General features: G+C 41.9%; 1 protein-coding gene across 3 annotated transcripts; it reads left to right on the plus strand.

The window, feature by feature from the left end:
- Window positions 1-106: 106 nt before the first annotated feature.
- LOC123994658 (troponin T, cardiac muscle-like) lies at window positions 107-12621 on the plus strand. Of its 3 annotated transcripts, XM_046297525.1 has the most exons (14): window positions 107-233; window positions 2809-2844; window positions 2981-2988; window positions 7322-7339; window positions 7853-7871; window positions 7985-8048; window positions 8162-8278; window positions 8897-8974; window positions 9081-9194; window positions 9326-9438; window positions 9686-9776; window positions 10512-10552; window positions 10850-10887; window positions 12407-12621. In XM_046297525.1, the coding sequence occupies exons 2-14, from the start codon at window positions 2825-2827 to the stop codon at window positions 12586-12588; spliced, it is 903 nt and encodes a 300-aa protein (XP_046153481.1). In that variant the 5' UTR covers window positions 107-233; window positions 2809-2824; the 3' UTR covers window positions 12589-12621. The 3 variants fall into 3 exon arrangements, with proteins under 3 accessions (XP_046153481.1, XP_046153483.1, XP_046153482.1); XM_046297527.1 differs by lacking the exon at window positions 10512-10552 and having other exon boundaries at window positions 115-233; XM_046297526.1 differs by lacking the exon at window positions 10850-10887 and having other exon boundaries at window positions 118-233.
- The last annotated feature ends 256 nt before the right edge of the window (window positions 12622-12877 follow it).

Below are 12877 nucleotides of genomic sequence, written 5' to 3' on the forward strand. Positions count from 1 at the left end.
TCAAGTCGTTGTTCCTCCTTTACTAATGGTTGAGATATATACCAGGCTTTTCTCTAGCTCCAGCAATAGACTTCACTGCCCTAGCCAATCAGAGATAAGAGGTGGTGACATTGGTGGCAGGGCTGTATTATGGGAGCCTTAAGAGTCTCATTGAACTTGTCTGTTTCTGGATCTCAACGAATAAGACCGGCCCAGCACTACTTTACCATCTCTCTTCCCCGTGGGGTTTGGAGGTAAGGCTATTAACTGTGACCCCTGACTTGACTGTGATGGTAACACTTTACAGGGATGCATGCATGAATGCCTGCTCTGAGGCTGGACCTATGCCTCATAACCCGTGTCAATCCGGGCACTGGGGATGTGGAATAAATGTTCTCTGGGCAAGAGGGACCATATTTTTTTTTTTTTTTTTTGCATTCACAAATGCTGAACTAATACATTTCAGGCACTGCCAGAGAGAAAAGTTTGGATTCTGTTTGTTTTTTTTCCCCCCGTTTGTTTGATTTGCTTCTCATGGCTCAGACTGGACAGAGACAGACTGTCAGTGGGCGCTAAGCTCGTCCTCTGTAGGGGGAACTGGGTGTTAGCATGCTTTGGGCTTTGACTTAATGCTGAAAGCGGCACCCGCAACATTCCTGCCACTGTCAGACCGTGTTATTCCAGCGATCGAGCCAGGATCCAATACTGACCACACGCATTAAAGCAAAACACATTTAATTCCACAGGGAAACAAGTCTCGTCGCCTGTGAATTCTCGGTGGATTTCAGTTAATACGTTTTGAGACAGCTCTTTAAACAGATGGTCTATATTCTACTTCACCACCTCTCTTAGCTAGAGTTCTCTGTTGTAACCATTTGGGGGTCGGACTGGGACACTTGTCCTCAACTGAATTGAAAGTCTGTGTTAAAGAGCTACAATGTAGGCTAGCTACTTCAGTCCAAATGTATGTTATGCATAGGAGTGTGTCCCAAATACACGTCACATGAACTGACATGTAAGGTCAGACGGTGGGCACAGGAAGGGACAGAAAAGGGGTTAGGGAAGGAGGGAGGGAGGGATGGGTGAGGTGAGGGGTAATGGTTTTCTAAACCAGGTCTCTAGGGTTGCTTCAGTTTTACCTTCATGGCAAATATGGTCAATGTTAAGATTGACTCCCATCTCCTCTGATAGTTTCATAATGGGATCATCTTGGGAATGTAATGCATGTTGCTAAAAGCTGTGGAGTTGGTGGGTGTTGTATGTAAAAGCTCTAGATGGCTGGCCAACCCCTGTTGTCCAAAATAAGCTGGCCTTGACTGGCATGTTGTTCATTGATTTACTGTGTGTGTGAGTACGAGCACGCAGGCACTCAATAAGCTCAGCCAACTTCATTGTCTGGAAGAGCACCTAACACCTGCTGATGAACTGTGCTTTATCATGGTTAAAAATAACCCCTCTGAATATAAACGGAGTGACACTAGTTTTATGATCTGACGATTGGTCTTTCAAGCGGAAAGGTGTCATCTCAAATGATTCATCCACACAATAGCATTCTGACATTTGTTAGTTAAATATAGGACTATATAACCTCGGGAATCTGTTCCTGTCTGTAAAGGTAATGATAACCTTCACGTTGTCCCTAAAATGCCCCGAATGTGGTATGACAAGGCCATCAGCTTGAAAGAAGACGTTGGAGTTGAATTAAAGGGACAGTACATATCTGGGAGATATCTGCTATTCCTTAGCACATGTGCAACGTGTTCACCTTCTGTTTCTAGAATACATTTACATTTAAGTCATTTAGCAGACGCTCTTATCCAGAGCGACTTACAAATTGGTGCATTCACCTTATGACATCCAGTGGAACAGTCACTTTACAATAGTGCATCTAAAACTTAAGGGGGGGGGGTGAGAGGGATTACTTATCCTATCCTAGGTATAGAGTAAACACGTTTAGTGCACTGATTTACGATTGGGATGGCAGGGCAGTGGTTGTAAAGAATTAAATAAATAAAAATGGAATTTACTGTTATCTGTTTGCCTTAAACTAGAAATCTATAAACAAAGTATTGGAAAGTAACAGTGCATTTTAGTGCCTGTTGCAAAAATGCTTAAATGTGGCCCTCAAAGTGTCCATTGCAGTCCCAGTCCCAGTGTAATGGTTAGTGTGTTATCCAGACATCAGGTTATCCTGCCCATAGAGAAGAGAGGAGAGGCCCTCCATGCCAAGAGGAAATGGCTGAGGATTAGTCTTGGAGCTGTTTAGAGCTGAGGGCCTCGGGGCAGCCAGTGCCAGTGGTGAAAGAACACCACATACACTACTGTTCAAAAGTTTGGGGTCACTTAGAAATGTCCTTGTTTTTGAAAGAAAAGCACATTTTTTGTCCATTAAAATAACATCAAGTTGATCACAAATACAGTGTAGACATTGTTAATGTTGTAAATGACTATTGTAGCTGATTTTTTATGGAATATCTACATATGTGTACAGAGGCCCATTATCAGCAACCATCACTCCTGTGTTCCAATGGCACATTGTGTTAGCTAATCCAAGTTTATCATTTTAAAAGGCTAATTGATCATTAGAAAACCCTTTTGCGATTATGTTAGCACAGCTGAAAACTGTTGTCCTAATTAAAGAAGCAAGAAAACTGTGCCATTTTAGACACAGCTTTGTGTGGGGAGGAAAGATTCAAAGGGTTCGGTCTTTATCAAGTATTTCTGCAATCCATCCATGCATCCTGTCAGTTCACCAATCTACCCCCCCCCCCCCCCTGCGCTTATTTGTGTGAAACAGAAAACCTCAGTACTCTTGTCTCTCATGTCCAGGTAATCCAATCTAAACATGGCGGATGAAGAAAATGAGTAAGTGTAGCCTATTTATCTTTGTCATCTCAGAAACTATAGAAACGACAGCCAGTGTATCCAGTGATGAAAATGTTTTCCAAAACAATGTCTTCCAACAAAATGTCTCATGTTTTTTTGTTTGTTTTCTTTTCAGGGAGGAAGGTACAGTAAGACTTTGAGAATTTACTATTACTTTTTGACTGAACAAAATATGCTTCAAGCCACTGTACACTGAGTGTACAAAACATTAGGAACACCTGCTCTTTCCATGACATAGATTGACCAGGTGAATCCAGGTGAACACCTATGATCCTTAATTGATGTCCCCTATTAAATCCACTTCAATCCGTGTAGATGAAGGGACAGGTTAAAGAAGGATTTTTAAGCCTTGCGACAATTGTGTGTGCAAATTCACAGGGTGAATGGGCCAGACAAGATATTTTGAAACTGGGTATGGTAATAGGGGCCAGGCGCACCGGTTTGAGAATGTCAAGAACTGCAACACTGCAGTTTTTTTTCACGCTCAACAGTTTCCCGTGTGTATCAAAAATGGTCCACCGCCCAAAGGACATCCAGCCAACTTGACACAACTGTGGGAAGCATCCCTGTGGAACGCTTTCGACACCTTGTAGAGTCCATGCCCCGGCAAATTGAGGCTGCTCAGAGGGGAATAGGGGTTTACAACTCAATATTAGGAAGGTGTTCCTCATGTTTTGTACACTCAATTGCACATATAATGCTAAGATTGACTATATTAGCTATATTGCTGAGCTGACTTCACCTATGTCTGCGCAGTCGCAGAAACCCCCGCAGAGGAAGGTAAAAGCTTTGCATGGCTCCGTGCGTTACTTGGACATTGTTTGATGGAGCGCATGATAGATATACTGTAGCAAGTCTATTGTGCTTCTTGTGTCATTGTCAAAGCCTGTCATAGGCCATTCGTTACTGTTTACACTCAAATTCTCCGTGAATTTCAAAAAAGCATGCTTCGTGTACCTGATCAAAATACACGTTAAGTGAGATCTTTGTCACGTGAAATTTAAAATGCTATGTCTCCGTTTTGTCTGTCAAGATAAACATGTGGAATTTGCATATAATTTGTATACTGATTTCCTACCCTTCTGTCTCTGTGGTGTATGCTTACATCGACATCCAATTCATGAGTATGAGACTTATACCCTTTTCATGCGTCCATCTCCATATTCCATCCTATAGCTAGACAGTGTTGTTCACTCCAGAATGATTCTCAATGTTCTGACAAAGGGTTGCATGACATGTTTGTATGTACTGTATGCAAATCACGCTGAGACTGAATCAGATTTAAACATTTGGATCCAAGCTGATCCTTATGTATGAAAATGAGTTTCATACCAGTTTGATCGTGTAATAAACAGTTTGCCTTGATCTTATCGTAGAAGTGGCCCCGACGACAGAATTCTAAACCACAATCATTATTATCCTTAAACAATAGCTGACCCTAGGTCAGTGGTTAGGGCCAACTTCTGCCAACTCATTGCTTTATATAGATCCAATAATCAATCTTCTGTCCACTCATCAGTCGAGGTTGAAGTACCAGCAGAGGAAGGTAAAGCTTCCCATGTGCTGTGAACTGCATGGAAACAGGTCTATATATTATCAAGATACGCATAGTGTACAGCTAGAGATTCAGTTTTCTTCAGGGTTGAAATCATCTATATTCCTAGGTTATACATACCAGTTTCATAAAATGCATTGTAACATTTTGGCTCAAGTCACTGGTACCTTCATTTCAGATGGCATACAGTATTCCTATAGTTAGCGCTGCATTCATGATTTTGGCTGTATTAATAATGAACAAAACCATGCGCTTTTTCATATTTCTGATGTCCTTACAATAGAGGCTGCTCCTGCAGAGGAAGGTCATGATCTTCAATGCTTCATATGTAGAGATTCTGCATGCTAATACACATGTAATATACCCCACATACAAGTTATATACTGTATCCAAATATGTTACATTTATAATTACATTTAGAAAAATATTTTGGTATGTGCACAGTGGTTTTGTAGTCAATCAAGTTGAAAGCAGTTGTCTAGCAGATATATATATATATATATATATATATCATCTCTCCTCGTGGAGCAGCAAAATAATATTGGCTTCCTAATTAGAGCAAAGACTGTATTTCTCTCTGCCTTATTGTCTCTGCCTTAGCATAACAGTGGCTGACACTAAACAAACGTATGCTTTTAGCTATAACAGAACCTGCCCGAGAACCTGTAGAAGGTAAAGCTTTCCTTGGCTAATATTATTATTATTATTATTGGCTTACTACCAAAAAAGTGATCATCTTTATCAAAGGGATAGTTAAGTGATTTATCTGCAGTATATCTAAATATGTAAAACACCCTGAACTATCCCCTTTTCAAGTCATTTGCTTCACTCATTGCAAATTCACTAATCAACGACATGACTTTTACCACAGAACCTGCCTCCGCAGTTGTAGGTAAAACCGTGTCGTGGCTTGATATGCTTCTTGTTCTTGCACATTATTATTATGATTGAATCATAATAATAATTGATCCCCTTGCTAATCCTTCCCAACCGTTACCATAGAGACCACACTAGACCTAGAACCAGGTGACGCTTTCTTGCTTTTCACATTGAATATCACTGCTGCACGTTAGGATGCGCCCTAGCTACGGCATCATGATTATACTTTTCATTTCCGTCTTGCCAGAGAGAAGTGTTTAGAGTAAATCTGTCTTGTTTGCTTCAAGCTTTATTCACATACTAATATATCTTCATATTGAAGGTAAAGGCCATTTTTGCTTCACTTTACCTTCTTTAAGTCTTTTGCAGGCTCTGGTTCATCTAGTGGAACAACCACTAAATAGTGCATCTAAATTTTTGGGGGTGAGAAGGATTACTTTATCCATATTCCTTAAAGGTCTTTTAGTTTCTAGTATATATGTATATTTGTGCTAATAGTACACATACAATAATGCCAGTGAAGTAATCGAAGACAGATGAGCAATCGGCATTATATTAATGTAGCATACAGTACATACGTATTTTCACAACACTGACTGAGTTATTTTTATTTGTATATATATTATAATATATATTATTGTTCTCGACCTCATATTTTTTACACTCAACTGATCCACTCCTCGTTCTCTTAACCTTACAAAAGAGCCCACTGCAGTAGAAGGTCATTTTTATATTTTACCTCGACATTACGAAGTTTTCCCCTGCATAGATTATACCTTCTATCTGCAGTAGTAACATAATATATTAACTAGGCACGACAGCAGCATGCAGCTAATCTGTCCCACGGGTACTGTCAAAGCCGCAACAAAATATTTTTGCACATTAATTTTTGTAATTATTTGCTTCATGCTTTATTGATTCATTCATGTGTCCTTGCGACAGTGCCCCTGTTGTAGTAGGTAAAGCTTCTTGGCTTCATCTTACAAATATGTACAGTACATCGTCTCATATTCTATTATTCGCTTCACGCCTTCCTATCTTTGCTAATCAGTCTGATGATGCTTTTATCACAGAGCCGACCCCCCGCAGTAGTAGAAGATAAACGCGTTTCTTGGCTTCAAATTAACTTAGTTTGAGCTGCATTTGATATCCCAGATGTATGCATGTTATAAACTGTATTATAAACTGAGCCCTGAACCCTGAATGCTCATTGGCTAACTGCCGTGGTATATCAGACCGTATACCACAGGTATGACTAAACGTGTATTTTTAATGCTCTAATTATGTTGGTAACCAGTTTATAATAGCAATAAGACACCTTGGGGGGTTGTGGTATATTGCTAATATACCACGACTAAGGGCTGTGTCCAGGCACAGAACAGCCCTTAGCCGTGGTATATTGGCCATATGCCACACACCCTCTGGCCTTATTGCTTAAATAGCACACCTTTCACTGGTACCATTTGGGCCCCTTTAGCATACCCAGCGAACAAACGTATCATATTGATAACCCCCATTACTGATTCATATGTACTGATTCAATATCAATAGACATTTACAGCATCTGTTTTTACAACGTCATATTCTCACACGTCACTGATCCACATTTCAGTCTTATCGACTACTAAACGAATCCTTCTCATGTCCCTCACATAGAAACGCCTGCAGGAGAAGGTGCCTGTTAATACGTTGTTGTCTTGTACAGAATGCATGAAGTGTAGACCGATAACTATAGACTGTGACGGTCTGCTGTGAATGTTATTTTGTATTCCTTAGTATCTAATACTCTTGTGTTTGATTCCATTCCGCTGCCTGTCAGAACATTGAGCCATCACTATGTGATAATGCATTGGTTTTGGTTGCGTAATACACACTTTCATACAGTAGGTTTCAATAGATAAGACCTATCACTGAAATACCCTGCCGTAAATAATCCAATTTGTTACCATAAATGTGTGACTGTTCTGTTGAAAGCTCTGTGTGTATTCATCCCTTCGTTTTCTGTATGTTTTTCACCAACAGCCGGTGGAGAGACTCAAGGTGAGCGCTGTCTAGTTCTTTGTAACTATAGTTCTAGATCGAGTCTTGTTCTATGTAACTAGTCCTAGGTCTAGTCTTGTTCTATGTAACTAGTCCTAGGTCTAGTCTTGTTCTATGTAACTAGTCCTAGGTCTAGTCTTGTTCTATGTAACTAGTTCTGGGTATAGTTGTCAAGTTCACTGTATGTGTTTTGAGAATTTCAGAAAATCATGCGTCTCAGTCTAATAATATTGGATTGTTTTTGCTATAAAACAAGACCGTACATAAGTCACATGTAGATTTCGTTTTTAGAAGTTTTGAAGTTTTGAAAAACGTCTGTTGAAACATTTTCAAAGGTCTTTATGTTTTAAAATTATTTTCAAACCTTTTTCTAAATTTGGTTAAGAGTCATTTCAAAACATTTCAATTTTACCAATCAGATTTATATTGAGTTTGATCACTTCTTATTTCTACTTTGAATAAAATGTAATATAATATATCATATAATATATCATATATCATTGTGACTTACAGATTCCAAAGCCAAACCAAAGTAAGTGTTTGATTCTATTTCGGCCAATAACTTTCTCTTGTGGTTTGCCGTGTCACTGAATCAAAGTAATTGAATGGAGAGTATTTGATGGAATCATCTCTAATGTTTTTCAGAAGTTTTATGCCAAATGTTGCCCCTCCAAAGCTACCAGAGGGAGATGGTAAAGTCGATTTTGACGTGAGTAATGTAATCCTACCAGCAAGATCATCTGAATATAGCAATAAGAGTGCCCAACTCACTAATCACACTGTGTGTGTGTGTGCGTGTGCGTGTGTGTGTGCGGTTTACAGGACCTGCATAGGAAGCGTCAAGAGAAGGACATGGCTGAGCTGACCTCTCTGATTGAGTCTCACTTCGTCCAGAGGAAGAAAGATGAAGACGAGCTCATCAGTCTCGTCAACAGGATCGTAAGTCCTCTACTGTGGCACAGTTGGAGCTCACACACACACACTGCTGGAGCTCACACACACACACTGCTCACACACAGCTGGAGCTCACACACACACTGCTGGAGCTCACACACACACTGCTCACACACAGCTGGAGCTCACACACACACACTGCTCACACACAGCTGGAGCTCACACACACACACTGCTGGAGATCACACACACACACTGCTCACACACAGCTGGAGCTCACACACACACTGCTGGAGCTCAGACACACACACTGCTCACACACAGCTGGAGCTCACACACACACACTGCTCACACACTGCTGGAACACTACATGGGCGTGTTGGTGAACTGCACACGTAATGAGTGAATTTGCAAGCCTGACGTTCTGGCTGGCTTCCATAGCTTAAGCCCAGGCTCAGTGTGCCAACATAATCTTGACGTACACAGACGAATCAAGTTGGATACCTTATCTGTGTGTGTGTGTGTGTGTGTGTGTGTGTGTGTGTGTGTGTGTGTGTGTGTGTGTGTGTGTGTGTGTGTGTGTGTGTGTGTGTGTGTGTGTGTGTGTGTGTGTGTGTGTGTGTGTGTGTGTGTGTGTGTGTGTGTGTGTGTGTGTGTGTGCAGGAGAAGCGTCGTACCGAGAGGGCAGAGCAGCAGAGGATTCGTGCTGAGCAAGAGAAAGAGAGACAGGCCCGTCTCGCCGTGAGTCTCTCATTGTGTAATGTTTCCATTGTGATATCAATGCCAACTGCGGCCCAAGTTGTTTTCTTCTCTTGTTTAACCTTCTGTTTTTCACTCCCCGACACAGGAAGAGAAAGAGAGGAGGGAGCAAGATGAACAGCGTAGGAAGCAAGATGATGACGCTAAGAAGAAGAAGGCCCTCACTTCCATGACTCACACCTACGGTGGCATCCAACAGAAGGTCAGCGCTAGCACCAACACTCACTCGGTCTCTCTCACGATTACAACATTCGCATCAGATTTGCTGCCCCCTCGTGGTTATCTTGACACTTGCGTGCCCTCTCGCTGTGCTGCGGTGATGTCCATCCACAGCAAGAGGGCAAGAAGGGAGCCAAGAAGCAGACGGAGAGAGAAAAGAAGAAGAAGATTCTGGCTGACAGAAGGAAGGCTCTGATCATCGACCATCTCAACGAGGACAAACTCAAGTATGATGTATTTAATTACCCCAAAATACTCACGGGTCCATGGCTGAATCCCAAATGGCACCCGGGCTCTGGTCAAAAGTTATGCACTTTTCAGGGACACACGTTGAAAGCTCTATTTCATTGTTGAAATGATCTACTGTACATAAATACATATGGTTGCTTAGAAAGTCTCCTGTGAAAGAGAGACCAAAAGTAGAACCGCATGCGCTGACTGAACACTGGCTTCCCATTGGTTGTCATCCTGCAGGGAGAAGGCCAATGAGCTGTGGCAGTGGATGATGGAGTTGGAGGCGGAGAAGTTTGACCTCAGCGAGAAACTGAAGAAGCAGAAATACGACGTAAGGGTTCTCACTCAGGTCCAAGCTATGGTGATAATACCCGTGGCTGTACTGTGCATTGTTATCCACAGGGAAAGAACAAGATCACTGGTCGTGCCCAATGACATGACAGCATAGTACGGTGATGATTGCAAGATTGTGATATTTTACCTCAAATGGGTCTGGGTCTTTTTCTTGTGTCCTGACCTCCACATCATCTCCTCTGAACTCCTTATCATCTCCTCTGTCATCCAATGACTGCATACCACAGGAGGCTGGTGAGGGGAGGACTGTTCATAACAAATCATGGGAGTGAAATGAGAATAAATGTACTTACTACAACAGTGATAGGGTTGTCTCACCTACCTTAAAATGAATGCACTGACTGTGTACGTCTCTCTGGATAAGAGGGTCTGCTAAATGACTCAAGTGTTACTGTGAAATGAATGGTATCAAGCACATGGAAACCACGTGTTTGATACCATTCCATTTATTCCGTTCCAGCCATTCCTATATGCCGGTCCTCCCCAAAGAAGGTGCCACCAGCCGCCTGTGCTCTATACCAAAGCATTATACGTGTCCCTTAACATTCTGTAAATGGAGTCCATTTCACTGAAAGTAACTTACACTCATGAAATACAAAGCAGTTGAAATATATACATGGGTAACAAGCCACATCCCCTATTCTGAAACTGGTGGTGTTAATCCTACTCCCTACGAGGGGCGCAGCTGTCTAAATCTCTGACTTGCTTCCAGATGAATGTTCTCCAGACCCGAATCAATGAGCAGCAGAAGTTGTGAGTAATGGGCTGTGGGGGCGTCAACCTCACTGTTGTGTAGTCCGCTGTCAGTCGTTGTTGTCAGAGTGAGCGTTGTTTATTTTACACTCGGGGCTCAGGGAAGCTCAACCGGGCGACCGGGTCAGGTCAGGTGGTGGACCACAGGTGAACCACAGGTGAACCACACGCTCCTCAGACAGGTGGTGGTGCAGCCAGGCCATGGCTCCAAACTGCAGGATCCCAGGTTTCCCTACAGGTGTCAGTCAGTGTGTTGTCTCAGTGCTTAGGCAGCCTCCACTGTGTGTCCCTTCACAGATCAATCAGCTTCTGGCCCGTGTCCAGGACCACCAGAGGTAAGTACCCAGAGCCACACTGGTCAGTTTCCCCTCTATTTAAAAGAGCTTGGGGAGCCTAAACCAACCAAGCAATTATATTGAATGCTACTCATTCAAAACTAAAATAAAAGCCCAGTGTTGGAGTACTATCAAGACATTCAGGGGTGTCTCAAAAGTCTGAAGTGGCTTCCTCTCTTTGTCTCCTCTCGTTAATCTGTATTGATCTGAAGACACAGGGTGTGTGAAAGCAACCTTTCCTGCTTTTATTCTCATCAGTGCAGACGAAGGAAAGGAGACAAGGTGAAGGAGCTACTTTAGACCATTGAGATACACCAATTGTCCCTCACCCATTCACTGTTCACTGTCTTAACCCCAAGGCCTTTTAAAGTCACATGATCCTGCTTGAAGAGAACTAGCTGGGCGCATATGATTCAACCTGGGAGAAAACATTAGGATCGTAGTGCTGCATCCTAATTTGACCAGTCTTTTGAGTGGCTCCTTCCATTCCATCCATCCCTCTTCATTCATCTAGAATAGACCCCAGTAGTCTGGGAAGATCGTGATCCTAATCAGCAGCCTACTATTGGCCTCAGAACATTGTGTCATCATCAAAATTGACAGTAGATTAGATTCTCTGTAGGCTAAGAAACTTAGTTAAATTGTATGTATTGCAGTGCATACAATATGTAATGCCTCCAAAAAATGACCTCTGGAAAAAAAATATGTAAGTTAAAGTACAGAATCCAAGATGTCTGGGTTGACTCCTGTCCACTATCTGAAGTCTCACTGTTTTCTGATGGTAAGTTGAATTTTACAGATAGACTGGCTGGCTATAGCTTTTTAACTCATATGTCAGACTTTAGGAATGATAGATTGATAGCCTATGATAAATTATACATTTAAATGGTGCATTGTGGGTGAAATTCTAACTTCCAATTCAGTCAAATGTTCACTTAGTCATGCACTGATGTCAATGGGAAACTACGAGAAAATGAAAGCTAGGATTTGACCCAAAGAGAACATCACGGTAAGACCGCTGAAGATAGGACACGATCGCCATGTCATTTATTAATTCATCCTCGTCCTTCACTAACCCCTGTTGGTGAAAGTTCTATGTTCCCTTTCATCCTGTGACGCATGCCAACTCTCACAGAACTGTCTCTGTTTCCATTCCCATCTCCCCTCTCCCCAATTTCATGCATCAGTCTATCTATCTCTGACTCATTCTTTCAAAACTCAACTCTCTCTCTGCTCCTGTAATCATTATAGAAAACGTCGAGGATAGATATGCTGAAGATGTTGCTGGTAGAACCTTTGAATGGCCTCCATATACATGTCCTCAATATTTAAAATGTTTTGTTGGTCATATGTATTCACCTACATTAGCATAATAATCACTTGTACTATTCCTTTTAGCTCTTAGTATAACTACATGTATTGTTCTTAAGTATATCAATATAATAGCGCCACCTACTGGTCAGATAGAAACAGTGACAGAGGTGTTTGACTGGTCTGTCTACGCTGTGTGGTTTCACAGTGCCAAGGGCAGAGGCAAGGCCAAGGCGGTCAGGAGGTAATGAGACCTGGCAGGATGAAGTCTCCAGGACTGGGACGCCAGACGATGACGGAAGATTGTTTTGTTGTTCTTCTTGTTATCAGTGCGCATGCAAATTACTATGGAAATGTGCTGTTGTCACGGTCACTGTTTGCTGTGCATGAGGCTAGAAACAATAAAAAGATGTTTGCTCTTGATTGTGTCTGATTTAATTTCAAAGAAAAATAATGAAAAGTTTGAGGCCGAAACAAAATATACACGACTGGTGCTACCCATATGAAAATGCACGCAAGTCGCTTTGGATAAATGTGTCTGCCAATTTGTATATATTATTATATAATGTACAATACTGTGGCTCCAGTAGCGCTGACGCTTTCGTCTCAATTCCCTGGGGGTGGTGAATTCAAATCTATCTTCCTTCTCTCCCTCCACCTCCGGCTGATAACTTAACAT

Source organism: Oncorhynchus gorbuscha, linkage group LG14, assembly GCF_021184085.1.
Source record: "Oncorhynchus gorbuscha isolate QuinsamMale2020 ecotype Even-year linkage group LG14, OgorEven_v1.0, whole genome shotgun sequence".
In the NCBI taxonomy this organism is placed as follows: Eukaryota; Metazoa; Chordata; class Actinopteri; order Salmoniformes; family Salmonidae; genus Oncorhynchus; species Oncorhynchus gorbuscha.